The sequence below is a fragment of the Anomaloglossus baeobatrachus genome, chromosome 3 (assembly GCF_048569485.1).
Source record: "Anomaloglossus baeobatrachus isolate aAnoBae1 chromosome 3, aAnoBae1.hap1, whole genome shotgun sequence".
NCBI classification, from domain to species: Eukaryota; Metazoa; Chordata; class Amphibia; order Anura; family Aromobatidae; genus Anomaloglossus; species Anomaloglossus baeobatrachus.
This window is the reverse complement of record NC_134355.1, coordinates 129,258,290-129,285,748: the sequence shown is the minus strand read 5'-3', so window position 1 is coordinate 129,285,748 and position 27,459 is coordinate 129,258,290. Positions and strand designations below refer to the sequence as shown.

Genomic DNA, 27,459 nt, shown 5'->3' with positions numbered 1-27,459 from the left:
TATTTCACTGCCAACCTTGCTGGAACAGATACCTGATACTGAATTCATCTCTGCTGATACTGGTACAACTCTGCCACAAGTGCCTGATAGCGAACAGCACAATCAAATACAGTTTTTCAATTTAGTTTAGGCAAATGAGTTCTGACGTAAATTGACAAATGTATGCCAAAAGAGTGCATGTTTGTTTCATGACTGCCTCTGGCACACACAACTTTACTTCAATTTTCAGTAACTGGGTTCTGCAGCTAGCCCAGATAGAGCTCATTAAGACCAAGCAACTGTGGCAAATAGCAGTCACGGGGCAAGAACCTCAGCCTAGCCACTACGTATTAAGTAGTTGCAACTTGTAACGCTGCCACCTGAGTCCCTGCACTGTCCTGCCTTTCTCCCCCAGCAGGTATGCAGGTTTACTCACCCTCCTGGCCGCTCAGTCGTGGCTGCCCCATTCCTAATCTCTTCTGCCAGCTCCTAGGGCCTGCACAATCCACAAGGCCTCCTGGGAGCAATCTTAGGGCGCACACAAGTGTACCTAGTCTAAGATAGCCACGGTGCCCAAATCTGGAAGTGCCTTTCAGCTTATGGCTGAGAGGCATTAAGTATTTAAGGCACCTTCCCCTTTTGGGAGGTGCCTGGGAAATGTGGTCTAACCTTAGAGATGCTTTGCTAGTTGTTCAGGTCCCTTACTTATACACTGTTGCTGTATTACTTATACCTGTCTATTTTGTAGTCCTGGCTGCTGCTTCTGCATTGTTCCATATCGGTCAAGCCTGCTGTTTCAGCTACTCCTGCATCATTCTATACTGGCCATGTCTGCTGTACCGGCTACAAGCTGCTGCACCTATCTATACTAGCTGTATCTGCCGTACCCGCTGCTGCATTTATCCATACAGGTCGTGCCTGTTGCATCAGCTATCTTGGCTGCATCTGCCTTATCTGAGATTGTCAGTGTGCATACCCCTGGGGCCAGATGTTTCAGCATCAAATCTTCCTGAGTGGTACCTGGTTGCTACCAGTAGCCAAATCCATGCTCACCATCAGAGGCTCTGGTGAATACCTGGTATGTGCCACAGTCACGCTACTCAGGTGTACCTTGTGCTGCAGCCCAGTGGGTGCATTCCTCACTCACATCCTCGAGCATTACACAACTGCAAGTTTTCAGAATATTTTCACTTAACTGTATGGCTGAGTGAAGGAAATCACGTGATTTCAACATTTTACATGTAAAACAGGGCTCTGACCTCCCCAAATATTGTACATAAAGTCCTAAAGTCCTGCAAACTTTAAAAAACAAAATTACAAAATAAATCAAAATATGATTACTATCAACATTTCTCCAGTTTAACAATTAGCCCGCAGTGACAGCAAGTCATGTTTCATGTCCACATCATCCAGATGCTGAAGACTGAAAGGACTGTCACCACAAGTATGGGGAAGTAATGTTCAAAGGCAACCATTGGACCATATATGATGATATGATTTGCATTTCTTCCCTTAGTTGTGATGTTTTTAAAAAATATAGTAAAATTACCTTCTGCTCCTATTGAAACTAATTTTACTCCCTTGCTGGCAATGAAGTCCAGAGCTTTGTTGACATTGGCAATCTTATGGAAACGCATTTTGCCTCTGTCTGGCTTTTGAAGCCGCTCTCCTGTGGGAAGAAAGTAAAACAAGATTGAAATTTGTAATGGAAGTCTGCAATGAAAAATGAGGAGTAAAGGCTACTTTACACATAGCGATATCGGTCCCGATAACGCTAGTGTGGGTACCCGCCCCCATCTGTTGCGCGACACGTGCAAATCGCTGCCCGTGTCGCACAACAGCCGTCACACATACTTACCTGTCCGGCGACGTCGCTGTGACAGGCGAACCACCTCCTTTCTAAGGGGGCGGTCCGTGCGGCGTCACAGCGACGTCACTGAAGCGTCACTGAACCGCTGCCCAATAGCAGCGGAGGGGCGGAGCTGAGCGGGAAGTAACATCCCGCCCACCTCCTTCCTTCCGCATAGCGGCCAGGAGGCAGGTAAGGAGAGCTTCCTCGTTCCTGCGGCGTCACATGCAGTGATGTGTGCTGCCGCAGGAACGAGGAACAACTTCGTTACTGCTGCAGTAACGATTTTTAAGAATGGACCCCCATGTCGCCGATTAGCGATTGTGCACGTTTTTGCAACGATGCAAAATCGCTTATCGGTGTCACACGCAACGGCATCGCTAATGCGGCCGGATGTGCGTCACAAATTCCGTGACCCCAACGACTCCGCATTAGCGATGTCGCAGCGTGTAAAGCCCGCTTAACACTTTTTCTTTCCATTATGTGACTTGTATCCTGCATTTTTCCCTTTTTCGCATGTTTTTCCTTTTCAGTTGTCCCTGATTTAGTGGATGGATGTAGACTTGCTATGATGTCTCCCATACACAGTATACAGAGACATGAGGGAATCCTACTCACCTGTCTCTATGCAGCACAAGTTTAAGGCAGCATAGAGGACATTATACAGCAATACTGAGCAGTGTAACTTTGAATCCAGCACTGGGATTCCCATACTCGCTTTTTCTATATGCTACTACTAACTATCCGCTCTCGACGGACTTCAATAGGCCACTGCGGTCTGATACCTTAGTGAGCAAAATAGATTTTAGTAGTTTTTCAAAGTAAATAATAATTCGGGAGACGGAAAGAATAAGAAGAGTTTCATATGTTGTGAAATGTATAAGCAAATTTATCTAATAAGATATACTGTGTTTTTTCAAAAATAAGAACTCCCCAAAAAATAAGCCCTAGGAGGGATTTTCAGTATTTTCGGAGCAAGGCTTAAATATAAGCCCACCCCCGAAAATAAGCCCTTGTTGCGGTTCAATAATGAAGTGTCCGTGCAGCTAAAAAAGTTAAAGAATGCTGCAGGATACTTCATTATAGATAATAGACACCCCGTAATCACACTCCCTCGACGCCGAGCAAAGGACCTGCAGTGATTGCACCCCCACACACATCCGATCTCACACACACAATCATCAGATCACACACACAAATTTGCTGCCCCTGCAGCGGTCGAACCGCTTGGATCCGGGGTTGCTCTGGCTCGAGGGTCTCCGGATCCGGGGCTCGCGGCCACTCAAATGTGAAAGGGGGGTATTTACAGGGGATAAAAGTTTGTGACGCCACCCTTGGTTCGCGGTAAGGGGAGTACCGCCGCTGCCGATGGGAGTACCCGAGGAAGATGGAGTGGGGGCAGCCAGATGACGTTTCCCTCCACGGGTAGGGGAGGCCCCGGGACTTTGGATGGTGGTGTTGGGGAGCGTGGTGTGGATTGGAAGCAGGAGAGGGACATGTACTCACTCAGGCACTGTTGGTGATGATGTGGCCGCAAAGCAGACTCTTTCAACAAGGTGAACCAAGTCTCTGGGTGCCACTGCCCTCTTGGGGTAGCTCGTCCGGGTATCCGTCCCTTATAGTACTGCCGGGTGGTCCGGAGCCTGCCTTCGTGCACAAATTAGAAGTGTTCTGGTGGCCCGTTGGCATAAAGCTGTCCGGGCCCTGCTCCCTACTTGTTGGTAGTGGAACTGTGCTCTCAAGGGCTCACGCTTGGCATTTCTGTGGGCTGCTTGGGTTGGAAAGCCCTATCCCCCTGGTTGCGCTCGTTCCCCTGATCTCTGAGCTTCTTGGGGACAGTCCATAAAGTCATTATCCTCCGCAGGTTAATTGCCGGGTTGCCTGAAGCTACTCCCCGACCCAGGGTCCAGTACCCCACCGTGCTTTCAGTCCCGGACGGGTTATTAGACTCAGATGCCTCCCATTCTCCAAAACCGGGTCCAGGCACCCAGCCTCAAGACCCTGCGACCGGGTCTCCGAGTCCTCCGGTCCTAGACCACCGTCTGCGACCCAACCTCTCGCTCCCAGGGAGCCACACACTCCCTAGATCCTCACTACTCAAGGGCTAACTCTCAACTATCCTACTTCCCTTCCACCAGTCTGCCTGACCTCTAGGTGGGCGGCCCTATTCCAGCTCAGCAGCCCACTGGTGTGTCTGACAGGGTGTGGTGTGAGGTGTGGTTAGGATTTGGATGCTGATGGAGGCAGTACTTTAGGTTGGGAACCCAGAACCATGGGGGGTTGAGTCCTGCACTAAGATATAAAGAGCATGCAGTACCCTGTGACACCCTGACTAATCCAGGGGCGTCACACAAACATCAGATCACACACACAAAGATCGCACACACACGCACACGCACACACACACACACACACCACATCCAACGACACCGATTTCTTCAAGCCGGCAGAATCCTGAGAGGCAGTGCAGTGGAGCGCAAGGATCTGCGAGTGCAATGCTTTCTTACAGAACCTGCGACACGTGATTTCCACCCATCGTTTCCTGTGGCCAGAGGGATTCTGTACCGCTGGATGTGATGAGTGAGTGAGTGTGTGTTTGTGTGTGATCTGATGTTTGTGATCTAATGCGTGTGGTCTGTGTGTGTGTGATCTGATGTATGAGTGTCGGACAGAAGCAGGGGAGAACGACGTGCAGCACAGCTGCTGGGATGACCCGCCAGAGATCACAGGAGGACCTGGGAGCCATGCAGCCGTTCGGGGTCTGGTAAGTATGAGTTTTCTGGGAAGGGGGGCCTGCTTTTTTTTTTTTTTTTTTAAGGGGGGGTAAACTTTCCCTCAACCATGTTTCTTCAAGAATAAGACCTACTCCAAAAATAAGCGCTAGTGCTTTTTTGGGGGGCAAAAAAAGTATAAGACAGTGTCTTATTTTTGGAAAAACACTGTATTAGAGAGCTTCCTATGTTTGCTTGTACTGTTAACGCAAAGTTTTTTTTTAACCCACAGTGACCATTTAAGTAAAATTGATCATTTTTTATAGTTATATTTAGTATGCAATTATTTGGAGATTTTAGCTGTCAAACTTTTAACAGGATGTAGCACTCTTGAAATTGACTCGTCCCAAGGCTATGGGGTACTCGGATCCAGGGCGGTGTACTACTGGGGTGTGTCACTGAGTGGCCGCTGCCCGGTTCCGTGACTCTGGGGATCGCTTTAAAATGGGTTATGTACAGGGGAATATTTAATAAAGTTTGTCGTGACGCTACTTGCGGGTTGCGGTTATGGAGATAGAACCGCCGCTGCACAGTCTCTCCGCTGGGGCTGTTGTTGACGGCAGCCTGGATGTTGGTCCCTCCGCAAATAGGACCGGGGCCCCAGGAGGTAGGTGATGGAGTTTAGCGTGGAAAGAAGGTAGGCCAAAGAAGGGATTGCAGTGTAACTGGTTCTCTTTACTCACAGCAGTTAGATGGCTTGTACCCGGAGGAAGGATGGTCCTCACCACTGGTCCCCTTAGTCCCAGTGCCGGTTTAGTGACCTGGTGGCTTCTTTCCCCTGCACCTTTCTCAAGTTGGTGGGTCCCCGTGGCTTGGAGCGTCTGGGGGTTCCCCTCCTGGTAGTCTCACTCTCTGGTCTGTACGGCAGGCAGTGTGAACCCTGCAGGGTCGGTGTTCCGTTCCATTACCTGGTTCTCCCGTTACTGCTGGTGCCCCGAGACGTCTATGGTCAGTGAGGTCCTGAATAGTCCCCTCACTGTTCAGATTTGATCAGGTCTGCCTGGAGCGTTTGCCTGACCTAGGGCTCTGTACCCAGTTGGTGCTATGGTTCCAGGAGTACTCCATCGTACTCCACCGGCAACCACAACCCTGGGCCCTCAGGTCGCCGTTATACTCTCTTGTCAGAGCAGTTACGTCCGTCTCCTCTCACTTCCACTTACTAAATGTCTAACTGTCTGTCCCCTACCACCTGGTTGTCGTCTAGTGGACTGGATAGGCTCCACCCCTGGGGGGCCATCCATTGGGTCCAACTCTAGTCTGTCACCAGTCCTTGGGGATGGGGAAAAACTGGGATTATAGTGTATTTTCCTGTTACCGGCACTGGTCTTCCAGGTCCCTGGGGGTAGGCCCTGCATCTTTGACAGGATGCAGTCAGTACCTTGTAGTGCCCTGATGGGTTCAGGGGCACTACAAAATTGCTAAGGTATTTCTACGTGATCACAAAACCATCAAATGTTTTGTTGCAACTAGTCAACAGGGTGTCTGAAATGTGTGGAGAAAAAAATATGCACAATAACTGCTAAAATTTTGAAAAGAATCAAGCATGAAGCGAACAGGAACCCATTATGCTCCAGTGCTGTCATATTCCAGAACTGCAATCTTCCTGGAGGGCCCAGAAGTACAAGGTGTTTAGTGCTTTGAGATATGACCTAGAAATAGGAGGCTGAAATTGACCACAACTGAACAAAACACTGAAGCTGAAGCCTCAAGACTAAACCAGGAACAGATTTTTCACCGGTTTTATGGACTGATGAGATGGGAGTGACTCTTTATGGACCAGATGGATAGGTCCGTGGCTCCACTTTGACTCAGACACCATCAAGGTGGAGGTGGGGTACATCTATGGGCTAAACATGAGCTAGTTGGACCTATTCAGGTTGAATATGGACTCAAAATCAACTCACAACCCTGCTTTTAGTTTTTGGAAGACACTTTGTTCATTAGTGGTACATGAGAAGGTCTGCTTCTCCATTATTTTTTTGAAGGACAATGCTTCATCACATACAGCCAATTCTCCTCTGCTCGGCTAGTCAGTGGAGGTCAAATAGATGAAAAAAGAATGATATGGCCCTTTCCTAAAATGGCCTAAGCTCTATTGAGAACCTGTTTGCCCTTCTTAAATGGGAGATTTAGGGTGAAAGAAAATTGTACATCTCTTTAAATAGTGTCTGGGAAGCTGTAGCTGGTGCTGTCCAAAAAGGTGATCTTCAACATATTAACCCCTTCAGACCCCAGCCTATTTTGACCCTAAAGACCAGGCCACTTTTTGCAATTTTGACTAGTGTCACTTTATGAGGTTATAACTCTGGAACGCTTCAACGGATCCTGGTGATTCTGAGATTGTTTTTTCGTGACATATTGGGCTTCATGTTAGTGGTAAGTTTAGGCCAATAGTTTTTGCGTTTCTTTGTGAAAAAAATGGAAATTTCGCCAAAAATGTAGAAAATTTTGTAATTTTCAAACTTTGAATTTTTATGCTCTAAAAACAACGAGACATATGACACAAAATAATTAAAAATAACATTTCCCACATTTACATCAGAACAATTTTGGGGAAAAAAAAATTTAAGGAAGTTATAGGGGTTCAAAGTTTATGAGCAATTTCTCATTTTTACAACAAAATTTACAAAGCCACTTTTTTTAGGGACCACATCACATTTGAAGCGATTTTGAAAGGTCTACATGACACAAAACACCCAAAAGTGACACCATTCCAAAAACGGCACCCCTCAGGCTACTCAAAACCACATTCAAGAAGGTTATTAACCCTTCAGGTGCTTCACAGTAACTAAAGCAATGTGGAAGGAAAAAATGAACATTTTACTTTTTGCAACAAAAATATTAATTTAGCCTCAAATATTGCATATTCACAAGGGTAGCAGGATTAAATTAACCCACAAAAATGTGTTGGGCAATTTCTTCTGAGCACGCAGATACCTCATATGTGGCGAAAAACCACTATTTGGGCACACGGCGGGACTCGGAAGGGAAGGAGCGTAATTTGACTTTTTGAACAGAAAATTAGCTGGAATCGTTAGCCGCACCATGTTGCGTTTGGAGACCCCCTGAGGTGCCGAAACAGTAGAGCTCCCCCACATGTGACCCCATTTTGGAAACTAGACCCCACATGGAATTTATCTAGATGTTTATTGAGCACTTTGAACCTCTGGGGGCTTCACAAAAGTTAATAAAGTTGACCCATGAAAATGAAAAAAAGAAATTTTTACCACGAAATTGTTACTTCAACCAGGTAGCTTTTTTTTCACAAGGGTATCAGGAAAAATTGCACCATAAAATGTATTGTGCAATTTCTCCTGAGTACACAGATATGTCATATGTGGTGGAAATCAAATGTTTGGGCGCACATCAGGGCACGGAAGGCAAGGAGCGTCATTTGACTTTTCAAAGGATGATCTAGCTGAGGTCACCCAACTCCAGCCAATGGTCAGTGCTATAGCTGCACTGATCATGGCTGAATTTCTATGTTTTCAGCCATTTTCAATGGCTGAAACATTACAGTGGCTGTGATTGGCTGAACGGCGTTCGTCAGCCAATCACAGCCTCCATAGGTCCAGGGAGGAGGCACCAACCCCTCCAGAGGTCAGGCACAGGTCTCCTCCTTCCCGAAGCTGCGGTTTGTGTGAACCGATCGCAGTAACCGGGGCTCCGGTGGCGCGATTTTGCCATGACGGATACATCCGTCATGGGTCTTTAAGTACCAGGGCACCATGACGGATGTATCCATCAAAGGTCATGAAGGGGTAAAGTGGTTATCCACTACTTTTACATTTATGGGTTACCCTCAGGATAGATCATCAATGCCCCCACCGATCTGCTGTTCTTGGTGGAAATGCTCAGTTCTGAAATTGCTCTGTCAGCTGATACTGGCTGCAGCTGGGTACTGCACATCCTCCTATTGACTTGAATGGGCACAGCCTCTATCAGTTGACAGGGCAGCTACAGAACTGAATATTTCCGGCTGCCACTACCGACTCAGTAGACAGGTTATCAGCGGCGGTGCATAGTGTCTGACCCCAGCAAATCAGAAATTGATGACTAAGGGCCACTTTACACACTGCACATCGCTAGCAATTGCTAGCGATGTCGAGCGCAATAGCACCTGCCCCCGTCGTACAGCCGATATGTGGTGATCGCTGCCGTAGCGAACATTATTGCTACAGCAGCGTCACACGCACATACCTGTTCATCGGCGTCACTGTGACTGCCGAACAATCCCTCCCTCAAGGTGGAGGTGCGTTCGGTGTCACCACGACGTCACCGCGACGTCACTAAGCGGCCGCCCAATAGAAGCGAAGGGTTGGAGATGAGCGGGACGTAACATCCCGCCCACCTCCTTCCTTCTTCATTGCCGGTGGCCGCAGGTAAGGTGAGGTTCCTCGTTCCTGCGGTGTCACACATAGCGATGTGTGCTGCCGCAGGAACGACGAACAACATCGTACCTACAGCTGCAACGATAATTGAGAATGGACCCCCATGTCACAGATTAGCGATTTTGAACGTTTTTGCAACGATTCAAAATCGCTCCTAGGTGTCACACGCAAAGACATCGCTAACGTGGCCGGATGTGCGTCACAAATTCCGTGACCCCAACGACATCGCTTTAGCGATGTCGTAGCGTGTAAAGCGGCCCTTATCCTAAGGATAGGACATCAATGTAAAAGTAGTGGATAACCCCTTTAAGAAACTGATAGACTCCATGGATGGCTCATGACTGTTATTGAAAAGAAGGGCGGCTATATTGGTCACTGATTTTATTTTATTTATTTTTTTAATAAGAATTTCAGACATTAATTTTTATAGATTGTTATTATTCTAACAAATTAAAATAATGGAGATGGAAACATTTTCAATAATAATTCTGCACACTAATATTTGCCCAATAATTTTTCACACAGAATTTTTCTCTTAAGAAAGATGAAACTACTTTTATTTTCATAAAATTTAGGTTTATTAACCCATTGGACTGACTTACAGCACAGTACTGTAGTTGTTCAATACTAAAATTAATCATCAAAAATACAAATTGCCTAGTATTGTGCACACAGTATAATTTTAGTCTTCAAGTGAATAGCACCTTGTAAAAAAAAGAATATTTCTCAAGGAAGCATTTGGTTGTCAGGCATGCAAACATCGCGGCTGGGCTACAGTCACCATTTACTATACTGATAATAATAATTTGTTAAATCTAAGACTTTTTAATAAATTGGGGACAGTTAAGTTCGATCATAAATATAGAAAAATAAAAAGGAGCAAACCTGAGATGACTTCAAGTAGGAGCATTAATTTTAGTCCATTTCTGAAATCCTCTTCAATGTTCTCAATCTCTGTGCCTGCTTTCCGTAAATGTGAATTACACCAAGCTGTAAACGTCTGTGCATAAATTAAAAGAAAAAAATAATACTGTATTTTATTTCACACAATAATAGAATGTATGGCTAATTGTAGATGAATTGCAGACACATGACTGCATGCGACTAAAGTTGGTTGTGTGGTCAAACAAGTACAAGTTTGGCTGATTTATGAATGATACATCTCCAGGAGTGGATGCATACAGAAGAGGACCCTACTGCAAAATCAATATATGGGCCTTTTTTAGTCCAATGGCTCATTAAAATGTATAATTCTACCTGCTTTGGAAGTGGGAATTGGCCCCTTATCTCTTGGGCCCCTGTGTGGCTTCACAAGTTGCACCAATGATATGTCTATCCCCGCATCTGACCCTGAATTTCTGGATGACTGACCATAGTTTTTTCCTAGCTGAATGACTCAGTGACTGAGGGTACACTAGAGCCTGAATGCCTGATCCATCAAGCATACACCTGTTTCTAGACAAGGGATTGTATTTCAGGCTCCAGTTTTCTGGACTGGTGAGTCTATGCCTGATCCAGTTTGTGCAGTCAAGTTCTAATACAGAACTTAAGAGTTCTAATCCCAGTTGTGTGGATGAGTGAGCATACACCAGATTCTAGCTGAGTATTCCAGGGCTTTCCATTTTTTCAACTGGTGCCTCAGTAGAGTAGCCAAAGTTATGGATGGGGCTCACCAGAAAGACCAAAGTGATAGCCAGTCAATGCCAAAATTAAAAATACTACTAAAATTACCTTCCATGTGTGTGCTGATCTCTGCAGAACTTTGAAATAAATAAAAAAAATTGTCAATTATGTCCTAAACCAAAGATTTTTGCAACCAGAGAAAACACTATCCAGCTTAAAGTCACTTATGAAAGCGTCCTCCCAGGGTTCTCTTTACCAACGTCTAGAACAGGGGTCTCAAACTCAGCTGGGTGTATGGGCCGCATATAGAAAAAAAAAAATGAGGGGGGCCGCATTATTTGCAGGACAAAGTGAACATTTTTAATGAATCCATGTTTTTTTTCTATACATCTTGGATCACTTTTGTAAACATTTTTCGCTTGTTTATTATAACAAACGTGTACTTTTTTTGTTAAGTTTATATACAGAAAAGCATTTTTAATGTAAATAAAAAAAGTCATGCTTTAGGATTTTTTTTTTTTTTTTACATTTTATCACCTTCTTGTAATTGTTTTACAATTAGCAACATCATATAGTAATCTTAGCCAAAATCTTGTAGTAATGTGCCCATCCGTGTGCCCTGTAGTAAGGTGCTCATCCTTGTGGTATTGTGCCCAGTAGTATAGTGCCCATCCTTGTGCCATGTAGTATTGTGCCCAGTAATATTGTTCCAATCCTTGTAGTATTGTGCTCATCCTTGTAGTATTGTGCTCTGTAGTATTCTGCCAATTACCGTAGTATTGTGGCCATCCCTGTAGTATTGTGGCCATCCCTGTAGTATTGTGGCCATCCCTGTAGTATTGTGCCCATCCCTGTAGTATTCTGCCCATCCCTGTAGTATTCTGCCCATCCCTGTAGTATTCAGCCCATCCCTGTAGTATTCAGCCCATCCCTGTAGTATTCAGCCCATCCCTGTAGTATTCTGCCCATCCCTGTAGTATTCTGCCCATCCCTGTAGTATTCTGCCCATCCCTGTAGTATTGTGGCCAACCCTGTAGTATTGTGGCCATCCCTGTAGTATTCTGCCCATCCCTGTAGTATTCTGCCCATCCCTGTAGTATTCTGCCCATCCCTGTAGTATTCTACCCATCCCTGTAGTATTGTGGCCATCCCTGTAGTATTGTGGCCATCCCTGTAGTATTCTGCCCATCCCTGTAGTATTGTGGCCATCCCTGTAGTATTGTGGCCATCCCTGTAGTATTGTGGCCATCCCTGTAGTATTGTGGCCATCCCTGTAGTATTCTGCCCATCCCTGTAGTATTCTGCCCATCCCTGTAGTATTCTGCCCATCCCTGTAGTATTCAGCCCATCCCTGTAGTATTGTGGCCATCCCTGTAGTATTCAGCCCATCCCTGTAGTATTCTGCCCATCCCTGTAGTATTCTGCCCATCCCTGTAGTATTCTGCCCATCCCTGTAGTATTGTGGCCAACCCTGTAGTATTGTGGCCATCCCTGTAGTATTCTGCCCATCCCTGTAGTATTCTGCCCATCCCTGTAGTATTCTGCCCATCCCTGTAGTATTCTACCCATCCCTGTAGTATTGTGGCCATCCCTGTAGTATTCTGCCCATCCCTGTAGTATTCTGCCCATCCCTGTAGTATTCAGCCCATCCCTGTAGTATTCAGCCCATCCCTGTAGTATTGTGGCCATCCCTGTAGTATTCTGCCCATCCCTGTAGTATTCTGCCCATCCCTGTAGTATTCTGCCCATCCCTGTAGTATTCAGCCCATCCCTGTAGTATTCAGCCCATCCCTGTAGTATTCAGCCCATCCCTGTAGTATTGTGGCCATCCCTGTAGTATTCTGCCCATCCCTGTAGTATTCTGCCCATCCCTGTAGTATTCAGCCCATCCCTGTAGTATTCAGCCCATCCCTGTAGTATTGTGGCCATCCCTGTAGTATTCAGCCCATCCCTGTAGTATTGTGGCCATCCCTGTAGTATTCTGCCCATCCCTGTAGTATTCTGCCCATCCCTGTAGTATTCTGCCCATCCCTGTAGTATTGTGGCCAACCCTGTAGTATTGTGGCCATCCCTGTAGTATTCTGCCCATCCCTGTAGTATTCTGCCCATCCCTGTAGTATTCTGCCCATCCCTGTAGTATTCTACCCATCCCTGTAGTATTGTGGCCATCCCTGTAGTATTGTGGCCATCCCTGTAGTATTCTGCCCATCCCTGTAGTATTCTGCCCATCCCTGTAGTATTGTGGCCATCCCTGTAGTATTGTGGCCATCCCTGTAGTATTCTGCCCATCCCTGTAGTACTGTGGCCATCCCTGTAGTATTCTGCCCATCCCTGTAGTATTCTGCCCATCCCTGTAGTATTCAGCCCATCCCTGTAGTATTCAGCCCATCCCTGTAGTATTGTGGCCATCCCTGTAGTATTCTGCCCATCCCTGTAGTATTCTGCCCATCCCTGTAGTATTCTGCCCATCCCTGTAGTATTGTGGCCATCCCTGTAGTATTGTGGCCATCCCTGTAGTATTGTGGCCAGCCCTGTAGTATTGTGGCCAGCCCTGTAGTATTGTGGCCAGCCCTGTAGTATTCTGCCCGTCCCTGTAGTATTGTGGCCAGCCCTGTAGTATTGTGGCCAGCCCTGTAGTATTGTGGCCAGCCCTGTAGTATTGTGGCCAGCCCTGTAGTATTCTGCCCACCCTTGTAGTATTCTGCCCATCCTTTAGTAATACGCAAACAAAAAAAAAAAAATCTCCTCACCTTTCCTCCGTTCCCTGTGTGCCCACGATCAGTACTTGCAGAGTTTTGGATGCAGCATGCTTCAGCTGCGTCCAAAACCCTGCTATGTATGGTAAAAGCACAGTGGGCATGGGATTTCTAAAAATCCCATGCCCACTGTGCGTGTACGGCCCGCAGTGAAAACGGAACTGCGGTGTGGCTTCCAGAGGCCGCAGCATGTGAATTTATGCTGCGGCGTCTGAAGCGTCCTCCCTAGGCAGAGCACAGCGAGGAGACCGCAGCGGCCCGAACCCCTGATCGCAGGCACGGGCAGCTGCGGTCTCCTAAGGAGCAGACTTGCGGCCCCGCCGATCAGGACGCGCTGTGTCCAGCACGCAGCGGGTCCTGATCTTCAGCACGTACCTTACCTGCTTGTCGCGGCCCGTGATGATCGCGGCTCTGTGCTGAGGGTCGGCGCCGGCAGGAACTTCACTGCATTTGAATCCATTTGCGGTGCAGCGCAGAGGAGCTGTGTCTGGACCAATGGCTGCTGCCTGCCAATCAGATGCAAGGAAGTGACGTCGCTGTATGACGTCACCTCCTTGCATCTGATTGGCAGGCAGCAGCAGCAACTGGGATAGAACTGACAGCTCCTTGCGCGGCACCGCAGATGGATTCAAATGCAAGTTCCTGCCGGCGCCGACCCTCAGCATAGAGCAGCGATTTGTCACGGGGTCTGCGGGCCGCAACAAGCAGCCTCAGGGGCCGCATGCGGCCCGCGGGCCGCGTGTTTGAGACCCCTGGTCTAGAAGATACCTCACAGTTTGAGAAGTAGTGAATTGTACATAGGCATACATCTGATCCTAGAGGACGGAATACAGGAATGATAAGTGTGTAGTAAGTTGCATTCACAAGCAGCGGGATGTGCTTAAGAGCAGAAATCGCAGTTGCCCTGAGCTGCCATGATGGTCATTGAACTTCTTGTTCACCCCATAAAGGGAATCTGTCATCAGGATTTTGCAATGTAAGCTGAGGTCAAAATGCTGAGAGCGTTAAAAAAGGAAAAAAACATCTGTGTTTCTCTTATCTGTGTGCACCTATTGTTTACTCATACTATTAAGGGTACCTTCACACTTTAGCAATGCAGCAGCGATCCGACCAGCGATCTGACCTGGTCAGGATCGCTGCTGCATCGCTACATGGTCGCTGGTGAGCTGTCAAACAGGCAGATCTCACCAGCGACCAGTGACCAGTGACCAGCCCCCAGCCAGCAGCGACGTGCAAGCGACGCTGCGCTTGCACGGAGCCGGCGTCTGGAAGCTGCGGACACTGGTAACTAAGGTAAACATCGGGTATGGTTAACTTAGCGTGTGCAGGGAGCAGGAGCCTGCACTGGCAGCGTGAGAGCTGCGGAGGCTGGTAACGAAGGTAAATATCGGGTAACCACCTTGGTGTGTGCGTGCTTGTGCTTGTGTGCTTATCAGCGGGAGAGCAACAATAAAAAAACGAACCAGGGCTGTGTGTAACGAGCAGCGATCTCACAGCAGGGGCCAGATCGCTGCTCAGTGCCACACACAGCGAGATCGCTAATGAGGTCACAAAAAACGTGACTCAGCAGCGATCGCAGTAGTGATCTCGCTGTGTGTGAAGTACCCCTAAGGCTGCTTTCACACATCGGTAGGTGCAGAGCCGGCCAGTCCGGCTCTAAAACCTATGCAACGGATGCGGCGAAAAAGCCGCATCCTTTACGTAAGTTTTGTAAATGCGGCCCGTCCAGTTTTTGCCGCTTGCGGCATGCTACTGAGCATGCGCAGTGGCAAAAAACGCATGCGATGGCCATATGCGGTTTTTGCCGCATCACGCCGCATCCGGCGTTCATAGGCATGCACTGAAAAATGCGCCGCATCGGCAGGATGCGGCGCGATGCGGGGTTTTTTGCCGCACAAACAAACGTGCCAGGCAACGTTACATCCGGCCGCCGCATCGGCTAAATCTGCCGCATGCGGCAAAAAATGGATGGAACGCAAGCCCATGCGGCACTAATTAAAGTCTATGCAGGAAAACCGCAACCGGCAGCAAAAAAAACTGGTTGCGTTTTTCCTGCAAAGTGCCGGATTGTGCCGCACAGGAAAAACCGGAGGTGTGAAAGCAGCCTAAAGGGTTCATTGCTCTGTGATTAACAGTGGTGTGACTTGATGCCTCGTGCATAGCAGTCCAGCATGCCCCTTGCTGTGATTGACACCTCACAGTCAATGCACAATCTCTATTGAAAGCCTGGTGTGGGCGAGGACAGCTCCCAGCTCTGCTACACTCAATTCTGAGATAAAGTCAGAATGGCTGCACACAGTGATCTAAGATAAACATGATTAGTTTCAGAATCTCTGCCTACAACATGCTGCTCTCAGAAAAAGTAGCAAAAACTTAAGCCCACTTTACACGTTGCAATTAGTTGTACAATCGCATTTGCGATGTGACACGCCCAGGTTGCATACGGGATCTTATGAGATTGCACGTAGGTCGTTCATTTGCTGTCACACGTGCGTTAGTAGTCTATGTTAAATTGATCAATTTTATGTGCGATCCTTTAGATCATGTGTTCTGTGACGTATGCATTGGGCACCTTTTTTTTTTTTTATTTATTGACTTGCCAAGCGTGTGTAATGTGTAGGGATGCGTTTTTACTATGTCATCTGCCATTCAGCTCTGCTACATGGCCGCTGACAGCAGACACAGACAGCCATGTAGCAGAGCTGAATGGCAGATGACAGCAGACACAGACAGAGCCGCACTGTCAGAATGAACTCGGGTGAACCTCACCCGACTTCATTGTCATGCTGCGGCTCTGTCTGTGTCGCGTCCTGATTGGCGGTAACCCCTGAAGGACTCACCGGTGACCGCTAAACTCCTGAGTAACTGAATTGAGCAGCCCTCTCTCATACTCACCGATCCCCGGCTCTGCACGGCGTTCACACTGCTCCGGCGGCTTTTACTATTTTGAAAAAGCCGGCCGCCCATTAAACAATCTCGTATTCCCTGCTTTCCCCGCCCACCGGCGCCTATGATTGGTTACAGTGAGACACGCCCCCCACGCTGAGTGACAGGTGTCACACTGCACCCAATCACAGCAGCCGGTGGGCGTGTCTATACTGTGTAGTGAAATAAATAATTAAATAATTAAAAAAAACGGCGTGCGGTCCCCCCCAATTTTAAAACCAGCCAGATAAAGCCATACGACTGAAGGCTGGTATTCTCAGGATGGGGAACTCCACGTTATGGGGAGCCCCCCAGCCTAACAATATCAGCCAGCAGCCGCCCAGAATTGCCGCATACATTAGATGCGACAGTTCTGGGACTGTACCCGGCTCTTCCCAATTTGCCCTGGTGCGTTGGCAAATCGGGGTAATAAGGAGTTATTGGCAGCCCATAGCTGCCACTAAATCCTAGATTAATCATGTCAGGCGTCTATGAGACACCCTCCATGATTAATCTGTAAATTACAGTAAATAAACACACACACCTGAAAAAAATCCTTTATTAGAAATAAAAAACACACACATATACCCTGGTTCACCACTTTAATCAGCCCCAAAATGCCCTCCATGTCCGCCGGAATCCAGGATGCTCCAGCGTCGCTTCCAGCGCTGCTGCATGGAGGTGACCGGAGCTGCAGCAGACACAGCCGCTCCGGTCAGCTTCACACAGCAACTGAAGACAGCCGTGCGATCAGCTGAGCTGTCACTGAGGTTACCCGCTGTCACTGGATCCAGCGGTGGATGCAGCGGTGGCCGCGGGTAACTTCAGTGACAGCTCAGCTGATCGCGCTACTCACCGCCGATCCTCTCACCTCCACGCAGCAACTGAGGTGAGTAGCGCGATCAGCTGAGCTGTCACTGAGGTTACCCGCGGCCACCGCTGCATCCACCGCTGGATCCAGTGACAGCGGGTAACCTCAGTGACAGCTCAGCTGATCGCGCGGCTGTCTTCATTTGCTGTGTGAAGCTGTCGGGAGCGGCTGTGTCTGCTGCAGCTCCGGTCACCTCCATGCAGCAGCGCTGGAAGCGACGCTGGACCATCCTGGATTCCGCCGGACATGGAGGGCTTTTTTGGGGCTGATTAAAGTGGTGAACCAGGGTATATGTTTGTGTTTTTTATTTCTAATAAAGGATTTTTCGGGTGTGTGTGTTTATTTACTGTAATTTACAGATTAATCATGGAGGGTGTCTCATAGATGCCTGACATGATTAATCTAGGACTTATTGGCAGCTATGGGCTGCCAATAACTCCTTATTACCCCGATTTGCCAACGCACCAGGGCAAATCGGGAAGAGCCGGGTACAGTCCCAGAACTGTCGCATCTAATGTATGCAGCAATTCTGGGCGGCTGTTGGCTGATATTGTTAGGCTGGGGGGCTCCCCATAACGTGGAGCTCCCCATCCTGAGAATTTCCAGCCTTCAGCCGTATGGCTTTATCTGGCTGGTTTTAAAATTGGGGGGGACTGCATGCCGTTTTTTTTAATTATTTAATTATTTATTTCACTACACAGTATAGACACGCCCACCGGCTGCTGTGATTGGGTGCAGTGTGACACCTGTCACTCAGCGTGGGGGCGTGTCTCACTGTAAAAAATCATAGGCGCCGGTGGGCGGGGAAAGCAGGGAATACGAGATTGTTTAATGGGCGGCCGGCTTTTTCAAAACAGTAAAAGCCGCCGGAGCAGTGTGAACGCCGTGCAGCGCCGGGGATCGGTGAGTATATGACAGAGGGGGATAGACTGACATGGACAGAGAGTGAGGGACAGAGATAGTGACCGACTGACAGAGATTAGTGAATGACAGACATTGTGAGGCGCTTCAGAACGCAGCTTTTCAGCTGCGCTCTGAAGCGGACCTTTTTTAAGCTGCGGTGCAGAGCGCACACCTGCGCACATAGCCTCAGACATCAAAATCGTATGAGGGATGTCACACGTTACAATTGACTAGGTTCGTGCAACAAAACGCTCAATTCTAGACAAAGATATGATGTGTTTGCGATCAACGGTTTTGCGTTCAATCCTGATCGCACGTAGGTGTCACACGCAGATACCTCACAAACGATGCCGGATGTGCGTCACTTACAACTTGACCCCAACGACGGATTGTGAGATATATTGAAGCGTGTGTAGCGGGCTTTAGTGACAGACTCCCTTTAATGTTTGCAGGGAAATAGCATTTTCCAAGACTGCAGCAACTCATGGGTGCTGTAGTTTCTGACCTGTGAGAATGTCAAGCGATCTCGTTGGGGTCACGGAATTTGAGACGCACATCCAGTCGCTTTAGCGATGCCATTGCGTGTGACACCTATGAGCGATTTTGAATCGTCGCAAAAACGTGCAAAATCGCTCATCGGTGACATGGGGGTCCATTCTCGAATATCGTTGCTGCTGCAGTAACGATGTTGTTCCTCGTTCTTGCGGCAGCACACATCGCTCCGTGTGACACCGCAGGAACGAGGAACCTCTCCTTACCTGCCTCCCACCCACAATGCGGAAGGAAGGAGGTGGGCGGGATGTTCGTCCCGCTCATCTCCGCCCCTCCGCTTCTATTGGGCCGCGGTTCAGTGACGCTGCTGTGACGTCGCTGTGACGCTGAACGAACTGCTCCCTTAGAAAGGAGGTGGTTCGCCAGTCACAGCGACGTCGCAGGGCAGGTAAGTAGTGTGACGGGTCCGCGCGATGTTGTGTGCCACGGGCAGCGATATGCTCGTGTCGCACAACCGATGGGGGCGGGTACCCACGCTAGCGATATCGGTCACGATATCGCAGCGTGTAAAGCGGCATTAAGGCCAGTCATAGATGTCCAAAAGAGAGCGTGTATTCTTGATCCTTAAAGCACCACTTCAGCCTTTTTTTTTTTTTCAACGCTGGGGTGGCGCTTTAAACCTAAGTCTCCTGCCCCCTGTCATATACTTGTCGCGGGCGGGGAGGAGGGTGTCAGCACACTACGCTCACCCCTTCTGCTCGGGTCCGGCGGCTGCTGCTCAGTGGTGGCTCGAGCTGTGGGCCGGATCCCGGGGGTTCTCGAGCGGCACTCCTCGCCCGTGAGTGAAAGGGGGGTTGTTGGGTGCGGGGATAGTTTATTGTCCGTGACGCCACCCACGGTTGTGGTGATTTCACCACCGCTGCTCAATATGGGGATCCCGGGGATGGTGATGCGGAGCAGCCAGGTGTTGCGTTGCCCCTCCGTGGGTAGGGGTTGGTGATCCCGGGGCCCGGTGATGAGATGGGAGATGCAGGGCCTAGTGGGCGCAGGGACGCGGGGGCAGCGCTGTGCCTTGTGGCACTGTGGTACTCACTCAGCCTGAGACGTTGACACAGTTTTCGGTAAACCACACGGCTGGAAAGACGGTTCCCACGGACGGCTGCACTTGCTCTCCCAGTAGGTAACGGTGATGTCCCTCTGACCTGCACCTGATGTTGCTAAGTTGGTAGCGATGGGTCCCCACCGGTAACCCGCTCCCCGGCTTCAAGCTGGACCGGAGGAGCTCTACTTTGCCCGCAGACGCTGGCCCTGAGGAACTGGTGCCCTGGCGGTGGCGGTGTTCCTCCTTAATGGTCGGACTGTTGCCTTCAATCGGGACTTGGTTGTTGGGGGATCGACGTCCCCTTCACTGACGGATTCGGCAAATTAAGGCGACTCCTAGCCTTGCCGGGGTCCGAGAGGCCCCTGCCCTGGTGCTGACTGTCCTTTGCACACTGCTCCAGACCGCCGGGTCACTACCCGTCCGCGGTCCTTCCAGGAACTCCCGAACAGTCACCCCTCTGGACAGTCACCGTCGTTGCTGACCTTGCTGACCCGGTCCTGAACACAGCTGGACCAACTTCAGGCTTTCCACTCTCTTTCTTTCCTGTCACCACTCTTGCTTTCCTCCTTTACCACTTTACTTCCTTTACTTCACTCCTGTTTACTCCTCCACTTAGCTCCTCACTCAAGCTCCCCCTGAGCTAATCTTCACTTGAGCCCTGCCTGGGCTAATCTCACTGTTTACTCAAGCTCTTCCCTGAGCTGACTGCCTGGTTTCTCCCGCCTCCAGAGCTGTGAACTCCTCGGTGGGCGGAGCCAACCGCCTGGCCCACCCCCTGGTGTGAACATCAGCCTCTGGAGGAAGGCAACAAGGATTTTTGGTTAGCTTTGGTGTTCCTAACTGGGATGTAGGGTGTGTTGGTGCATGACCTGTGACCCCTGGCTTGCCCAGGGCGTCACATACTCACCTTTTGGAGGCTTCACCTTTTATCAAAGCTGATGCAGTCCCGTGGCCTCATCTAGTGACCGTAACCTGTGACTGGCCAGAAGTCAGAAGCTACGTCACAAAGCTCCCAATGCTTCTCTATGAGAGCCAGAACAAGACCACAATATGGACGAGTTGTGACCTCCGGCACGCTCCATAAAACACTGGAGTCAGAGCAACGGTGATAGCAGATGAAGCCTCCAGAAAGTGAGCATAATACACAGGTTAAGGGACTTACATTTGAAGTGCAACAAGGGCAAGGTGCAATAACAAAAAAAAACACAAAACACTGGGGTGGTGCTTTAATAGTGTGCAGTCTAAAATAAGTATGCTATGCCCTATTAACCTCTTCATGACACAGGACATACTGGGTACGTCATGGATTGTGTCACTGTAATCCCCACAGCCTGCCGTTGGCAGCCCGCGGCAATCCGCGCACATGTCAGCTGATTTGAACAGCTGACACGTGTGCCTGCCAGGCATGAGTGGATCCTCTCACCACCTGCGCCTATTAACCCCTTACATCTCGCTGTCAAAATCTGACAGCGAGATGTAACAGCGCGCCGCAGTAAGCATTCACTTACCATCGTAAAGCAAAGCCTAAGCCGAGGGTCATTAGCATATCGCATCCGTTGCTCTCGCATCGGATGCCATAAGCTAGTGTGCCTGCAGCCTTAGGGCACGCTCACATGAACGTGAAAAACGGACGAGTGCAATGTGAGAAAATTTCGCATTGCACTCGGACCAATGTTAGTCAATGAGGGAGAGCAGTTGGTCAGTGTCACAAACCACCGGGGGGATCACTCAGAAATCCCCCGCGCTGGCTACCAGTACGTCACAATCGGGGGGTAACAAGTGGGGGTCACCCCTCCTTTATACCTCCCGACCGACAGACAGAGCACGTGACGCGCTCTCTAGCGCCCCTCTTATAGTCAGGCCAATTATGGAATTGCCCGACAATAAGCAAGGAGGCCGCTATACTACTTATGCCGATTATTGAAGGGTCCCCGGTGAGAGTAAGGTATATATTCCCCCGACCTCCGCGGGCGGAATATATAAAATCTCCCCGAATCTCACTGGCCTCCCCACAATAATCCTTGGCACAATTCGCTGCCACCAACCGATTTACGGTAACTATTAGCCGAACACACAGACGTGGGATTCAAGATCGAGATAACAGAACAGCCCAAGATTAATTATATAATTTAATCAGCCTAAAGCACACTAGAACTACAATATATACAATAGGGAATCTACAGAATATACAGTTATGTCAGAGTACAGTTACAATCAAAGCATGGGTTACAAACAGGCATACACAGTTCCAGCAGTTACCTTGTTGCGTCTGGCCACAGGGGGGCGCTGTACCCAGGTTTCTAGGATCCTTCCCACAGATGTTTCCTACACGTGCCCCCAGCGAGAAGAACCCTGGAAAATGGCCGAAGTAGGGTTATCAACCTGGGCAGATCCAGGTCCCCTCCTACCTTAGTGACCTCACAGGGAGCACTGCTCCACCCCTGGCTTGAGTTATGGACAATATCCCAACATGGAATATGGGCCATAACTTTGCCTGGGAGCGTCGTAGGCGGACGCCAATGCTCTCATTGTGACAGTTATGAATTTAGCTACAGAACGAGGGGACTCATGACCTGTCTGCCAGTTCCCCATTGGCTGATATCACGCCTGGGGCATTTCCCAATGTCCTGCTCCCATAAAAAGGGTGTGCCGGCATCGTCCACATGCGGAGACACCATTTTTATGGTTGCCATATTTATCGGAAATATGGCTTGCGAGATATGAACCATTTTTTACTGGAGTCGTTCTGTCTGGCTATTTCCATAGCCTTGCTAACTAGCTAGCAGCCCCCACTACAGGGTGACGGCAGGGAGTCATCCTGTGTCCATTGTTCCCACACCACCTCATTTCCATATCACAGGACATGGCCATGGAGGTGTAAGTGGAACACTGAGAACAAGAAGGGAGGGGGCACTGCCAGGGAGTGATGAGGGATTATGACTGGAGTCATAATTCATCTTCATATCCCGGGATTTGCCTCACACCTCCCCCCTTTTGAGGGCGCTAGGGGGCAGCACACTCCGGTGTTCCCCCGTGCGCCCGTCCGCGACCTCTCCTTGTCGGGACAGCCCGTCTGCGTTACCGTGGTCACGGCCCCTTTTGTGGCGAATGGTGAAGTTGTATTGCTGGAGCGCAAGGCTCCATCGCAACAATCGCCCATTCGTCCCAGAGACGGTGTGCAACCAGCTGAGGGGATTGTGGTCCGTCTCCACGATGAAGTGGCGCCCGTATAGATAGGGTTGCAGACGCTGCAGGGCCCACACTATGGCCAGGCACTCCTTCTCCATCGTGGAATAGGCAACTTCCCTTGGTAACAGCTTCCTGCTCAGGTACAAGACTGGGTGCTCTTGGCTCGCAGAGTCCACCTGGCTGAGCACCGCACCGAGGCCGAAGTCACTGGCGTCGGTCTGTACTACAAACGGCCGCGTGAAGTCGGCTGCCTGTAGCACGGGCGGGCTGGACAGGGCGTCCTTTAGGGCCCGGAAGGCTGTCTCGCAGTCCATTGTCCAATCGACTGCAGAGGGCAGCTTCTTCTTGGTGAGGTCCGTCAAGGGCTTTGCCAGGCTACTATAGCATGGAACAAACCTCCTATAGTACCCAGCGGTCCCCAAGAAGGACATCACCTGCTTCTTGGTCCTGGGGGTGGGCCAGGATGCGATGGCTTCCACTTTCTCAGGCTCGGGCTTCAGTGTTCTCCCACCTACCCGGTGACCGAGGTACTGGACCTCGCTCATGGCCAGCTGACACTTTCCCGGCTTGATGGTCAAACCTGCCCGGTGGACCCGCCCGAGCACCTGTGCTAGATGCTCTAGGTGATCTTCCCAGGTGGGACTGAAGACGGCAATGTCATCCAGGTACGCGGCCGCGTACCCTTCAAGTCCCTTGAGCAGGGTGTTGACCATCCGCTGGAAAGTGGCAGGGGCATTCCTCATCCCGAATGGCATCACCGTGGACTCGTACAGTCCAAATGGGGTAATAAAGGCAGAGCGTTCCCTGGCCTTGCGAGTCAGGGGGATCTGCCAATATCCCCGGCTCAGATCCATGATGGTCAGGTACTGAGCCCCGGCCAACTGATCGAGCAGGTCATCGATGCGTGGCATTGGGTACGCATCGGCGACCGTGACCGCATTGAGCCCCCTGTAGTCCACGCAGAACCGAGTGGTTCGGTCCTTCTTAGGGACGAGGACTACAGGCGAGGCCCAAGCGCTGTTGGATGCCTGGATCACCCCCAGCTTCAGCATCTCGTCAATCTCCTGGCGCATGTGTTGCTGCACCTCCAGGGAGACCCGATATGCTGAACGCCGGATCGGGGGATGATCCCCAGTGTCCACGTGATGGACAGCCAAGTCAGTCCTTCCGGGCTGGTTGGTAAACAACCCCCGGAAGGGGTGTAGGGTGGCCCACAGCTGGGACCGTTGGTCCTCCAAGAGCTGGTGGCCAACCTCCACATCCTCAATGGATCCGCCTGCCCTAACCTGGGCTAGCATATCCAAGAGGGTTTCCGCTTCTCCCTCCTCGGGCAGGTTGCACACGGGGAGCGCACATGCCTCCCGCTCATGATGTGCCTTCATCATGTTCACATGGAAGGGCTTCCGCCTTCCACGGGCAGGGTCCAGGGTGACCAGGTACGTTACAGGGTTGAGCTGCTGGTACACGAGGTATGGGCCTTCCCAGGCTGCCTGAAGCTTGTCCTGTGGTACGGGGACCAGTACCCACACCTTTTGACCCACTTGGTAGGTCCTCTCACAAGCGTTCTGGTCGTACCAACGCTTCTGATCGGCCTGGGCTTGAGCCATATTGTCGTGTACCAGTTGCGTCAAGGCCTGCATTTTGTCCCGGAAGCGCATGACATACTCGATAACCGACACTCCAGGGGTGGCCAAATCCCCTTCCCAAGCCTCTTTCACCAGAGCCAGGGGGCCCCGCACACGTCGCCCGTACAGGAGCTCAAACGGTGAGAATCCTGTTGAGGCCTGTGGAACCTCCCGGTAAGCAAATAACAGGTGTGGGAGATACCGCTCCCAGTCACGCCCATGGGAGTCGACCAACATCTTAAGCATCTGCTTTAAGGTGCCATTGAACCGCTCGCACAGGCCATTAGTCTGTGGATGGTACGGGCTGGCCACCAGATGTCGCACCTGGACTTGCTTACAGAGGGCCTCCATCAGCTGGGACATGAATTGGGTCCCCCGGTCAGTGAGCATTTCCTGGGGAAAACCCACTCGGGAGAAAATCTCCAGCAATGCGGTGGCCACCTTGTCAGCCCGAATGGACGACAAGGCCACTGCTTCTGGGTACCGGGTGGCATAGTCCACTACCGTCAGTATGAAGCGTTTCCCGGAGCTGCTGGGGATGGCCAGCGGGCCGACCAGATCCACAACCACCCTCCTGAAAGGCTCATCGATGATTGGCAGAGATACTAGTGGGGCTTTGGGGTGTGGCCCCGCCTTCCCCACTCTCTGACAGGTTTCACACGAACGGCAGTAGGCAGCCACATCGGCCCCCATTTTTGGCCAGTAGAAATGCTGGTTTAACCTGGCCTTGGTCTTAGCGATCCCTAGGTGTCCGGCCATCGGAATCTCATGTGCGATCCGCAACAACTCCGTCCGGAACGGATAGGGTACCACCAACTGTCGGTCCCTGGGCCACGCCTCCGGTGAACCCTGCTGGACCGTGGCCCGGTACAGCCGTCCTTGGTCCCAGACCACTCGCTCCGGGTCCGAGTCCGAGGGAGGCTGGGCCGCCTGCTCCTTAAGAGCTTTCAGGCTGTCGTCAGCTTCTAACGCTGCCTGAAACCCCTGACTAGATGTGGCCAGAATCGACGAGACTGTCACATCTTCAGTCAGTACCCCGGGACCTGTGTCCTGGCCTCCACCTGACTCGGCTGCCACTTGGTCAGAAGGGGAAGAGCTATCGGACCTCCGGGAGGCCCCTTGGCTTCCAGCACTCCCACTGCGGGTGACAGCGGCCACAGCCGCTGCGACCGTGGGTCGTGCCTGCTCCTCCTCCGTTCCTGACCAAGTCGCCGGTTCAGGCAGACCTACCTGGCTTCCTGACACCCCGGTTGTGGGGGAACCATGCACCGAGATCTTACCTGGGAGCACTTCCGCTCCTGGACCGGCCCCAATCTCACCTGCCTGTTCCCCCCCTGCAGCAACAGAACCCCGCTGTGAAATCTGTGGGGACCCCACATTTGCTGTGGTAGCCCCCACCCCACACACTGGTCCTCCCCCTGCAGCACCCTGCTCTCTGCTTATCCCTGCAGAGGGCAACAGATCCCAGCTCACAGGCTGGTTACTTGTAGAGGCATTGTCACACCTTTCTCTGACCCCCTCCCCTGTCACAGCTGCAGCTGAGTGTGTGTCTATGGTGTCTATGCAAGCAGAAATATCAGAGTTCACTCCCTCCTCCCTTACATCATTCATAGATAACACATTAACATTGTCCGGAGGCATGTCAGTACTGGCTGAAGGTTCAGCCCTTGGTTGGGGCCCGAACTGGGAGGTTATCTGCCCCAAATCTGTCCCAAGTAGCACGTTTGCAGGGATCCGATCAGTTACCCCCACCTCCCTCACCCCTCGCCCTGCGCCCCAGTCCACATAAATGTCAGCAACAGGCAGCGCCGGGTCAGTGCCTCCATTCCCGGAGACAGCGAGGGTTTTTCCAGGGATCAAGTCTTGGGGGGACACCATCTCAGGCCGCACCAGAGTCACCTCCGAGGCGCTGTCTCGCAGTCCTATGGTCACAGACCGGCCGACGGTGACAGGTTGGAAGCTGTCCAGGGACCTACCACCACCCCCACCCACACAATACACCTTGGGCGGCCCTTGGGACGGGGACGGAGCCGGGGCCTTGGGACGCTGAGGGCACATGGCCTTGAAGTGTCCAGGTAGGTTGCACTGGTGGCACCGTCTTGGTTCCGCCACGGGCCTGGAGAGGGGAGTTGAGGGGGACACCCCCTGCAGTCTAGGGGCAGGTGGGGCAGTCGCAGAATTCATCTTACCCCCTCTCCAGGTGCTGCTGGTGGCCGCTCTCCTGGCCTCAGGGGCCCGGTTGTTGGTGTAGTCATCGGCAAGGGCAGCTGTAGCCGTGGACCCCTTTGGCTTCTGGTCTCGGATGAACTGGCGGAGATCCTCAGGGCAGTTCCACAAGAGTTGCTCCGTGATGAACAAGTCCAGGATCTCCGGTCCGGTGGAAAGCTGCAGGCCTTGGGTCCAGTGGTCGGCAGCTCGGGCAAGTGCCCGCCGGTGGTCAGCCCAGGAGTCCTTTGGTCCCTACTGTAGGCTCCGGAACTTCTTGCGGTAGGACTCCGGGGTGAGGTTGTACTGTTGGATCAGGGCCCGCTTGATGGTGTCGTAGCCCTGATCTGCCTCAGCAGGCAAGTCCCCAAGGACATCCAGGGCCTTACCCCTTAAACGGGGGGTCAGGTATTTGGCCCACTGGTCCTTGTTCAGATGGTGCTGCAAGCAAGTCCGTTCAAAAGCAGTCAGGAAAGAGTCCAAGTCTCCATCCTTCTCCAGCACTGGGAAGTCCTCAACACGGACCTTTGGAAGTTTGGTGTTTTGAAGGTCACATGTGGCTGATGAGGGCCGGAGCTGAGCTAGCTGCAGCTGGTAGTCACGGTCTGCCTGTCGCTCTCGCTCTCGCTCTTCACGCGCTGCCTGCCGCTCTCGCTCCGCAGCCTCACGCTCTGCGTGCCGCTCCGCAGCCTCAGCGTCACGCGCTGCCTGCCGCTCTGCCCTGCGCTCTGCCAGGAGTTCCTTGTAGCCCTTCTGGTCTCCAGCCTGGAGAAGGGCC

The 27,459-nt window shown here is 50.9% G+C and overlaps 1 protein-coding gene across 1 annotated transcript in view; it reads right to left on the bottom strand.

Moving 5' to 3' along the window:
* The window catches only part of ACTN2 (actinin alpha 2), a 141,482-nt gene that overhangs the window by 72,040 nt on the left and 41,983 nt on the right, over positions 1-27,459 (bottom strand). The window contains exons 2-3 of the mRNA XM_075339440.1: positions 9,876-9,990; positions 1,529-1,648 (exon numbers count right to left, since the gene is read on the bottom strand). Of these exons, the coding sequence (XP_075195555.1) occupies positions 1,529-1,648; positions 9,876-9,990 (235 nt within the window). The remainder of the gene's footprint in view (positions 1-1,528; positions 1,649-9,875; positions 9,991-27,459) is intronic.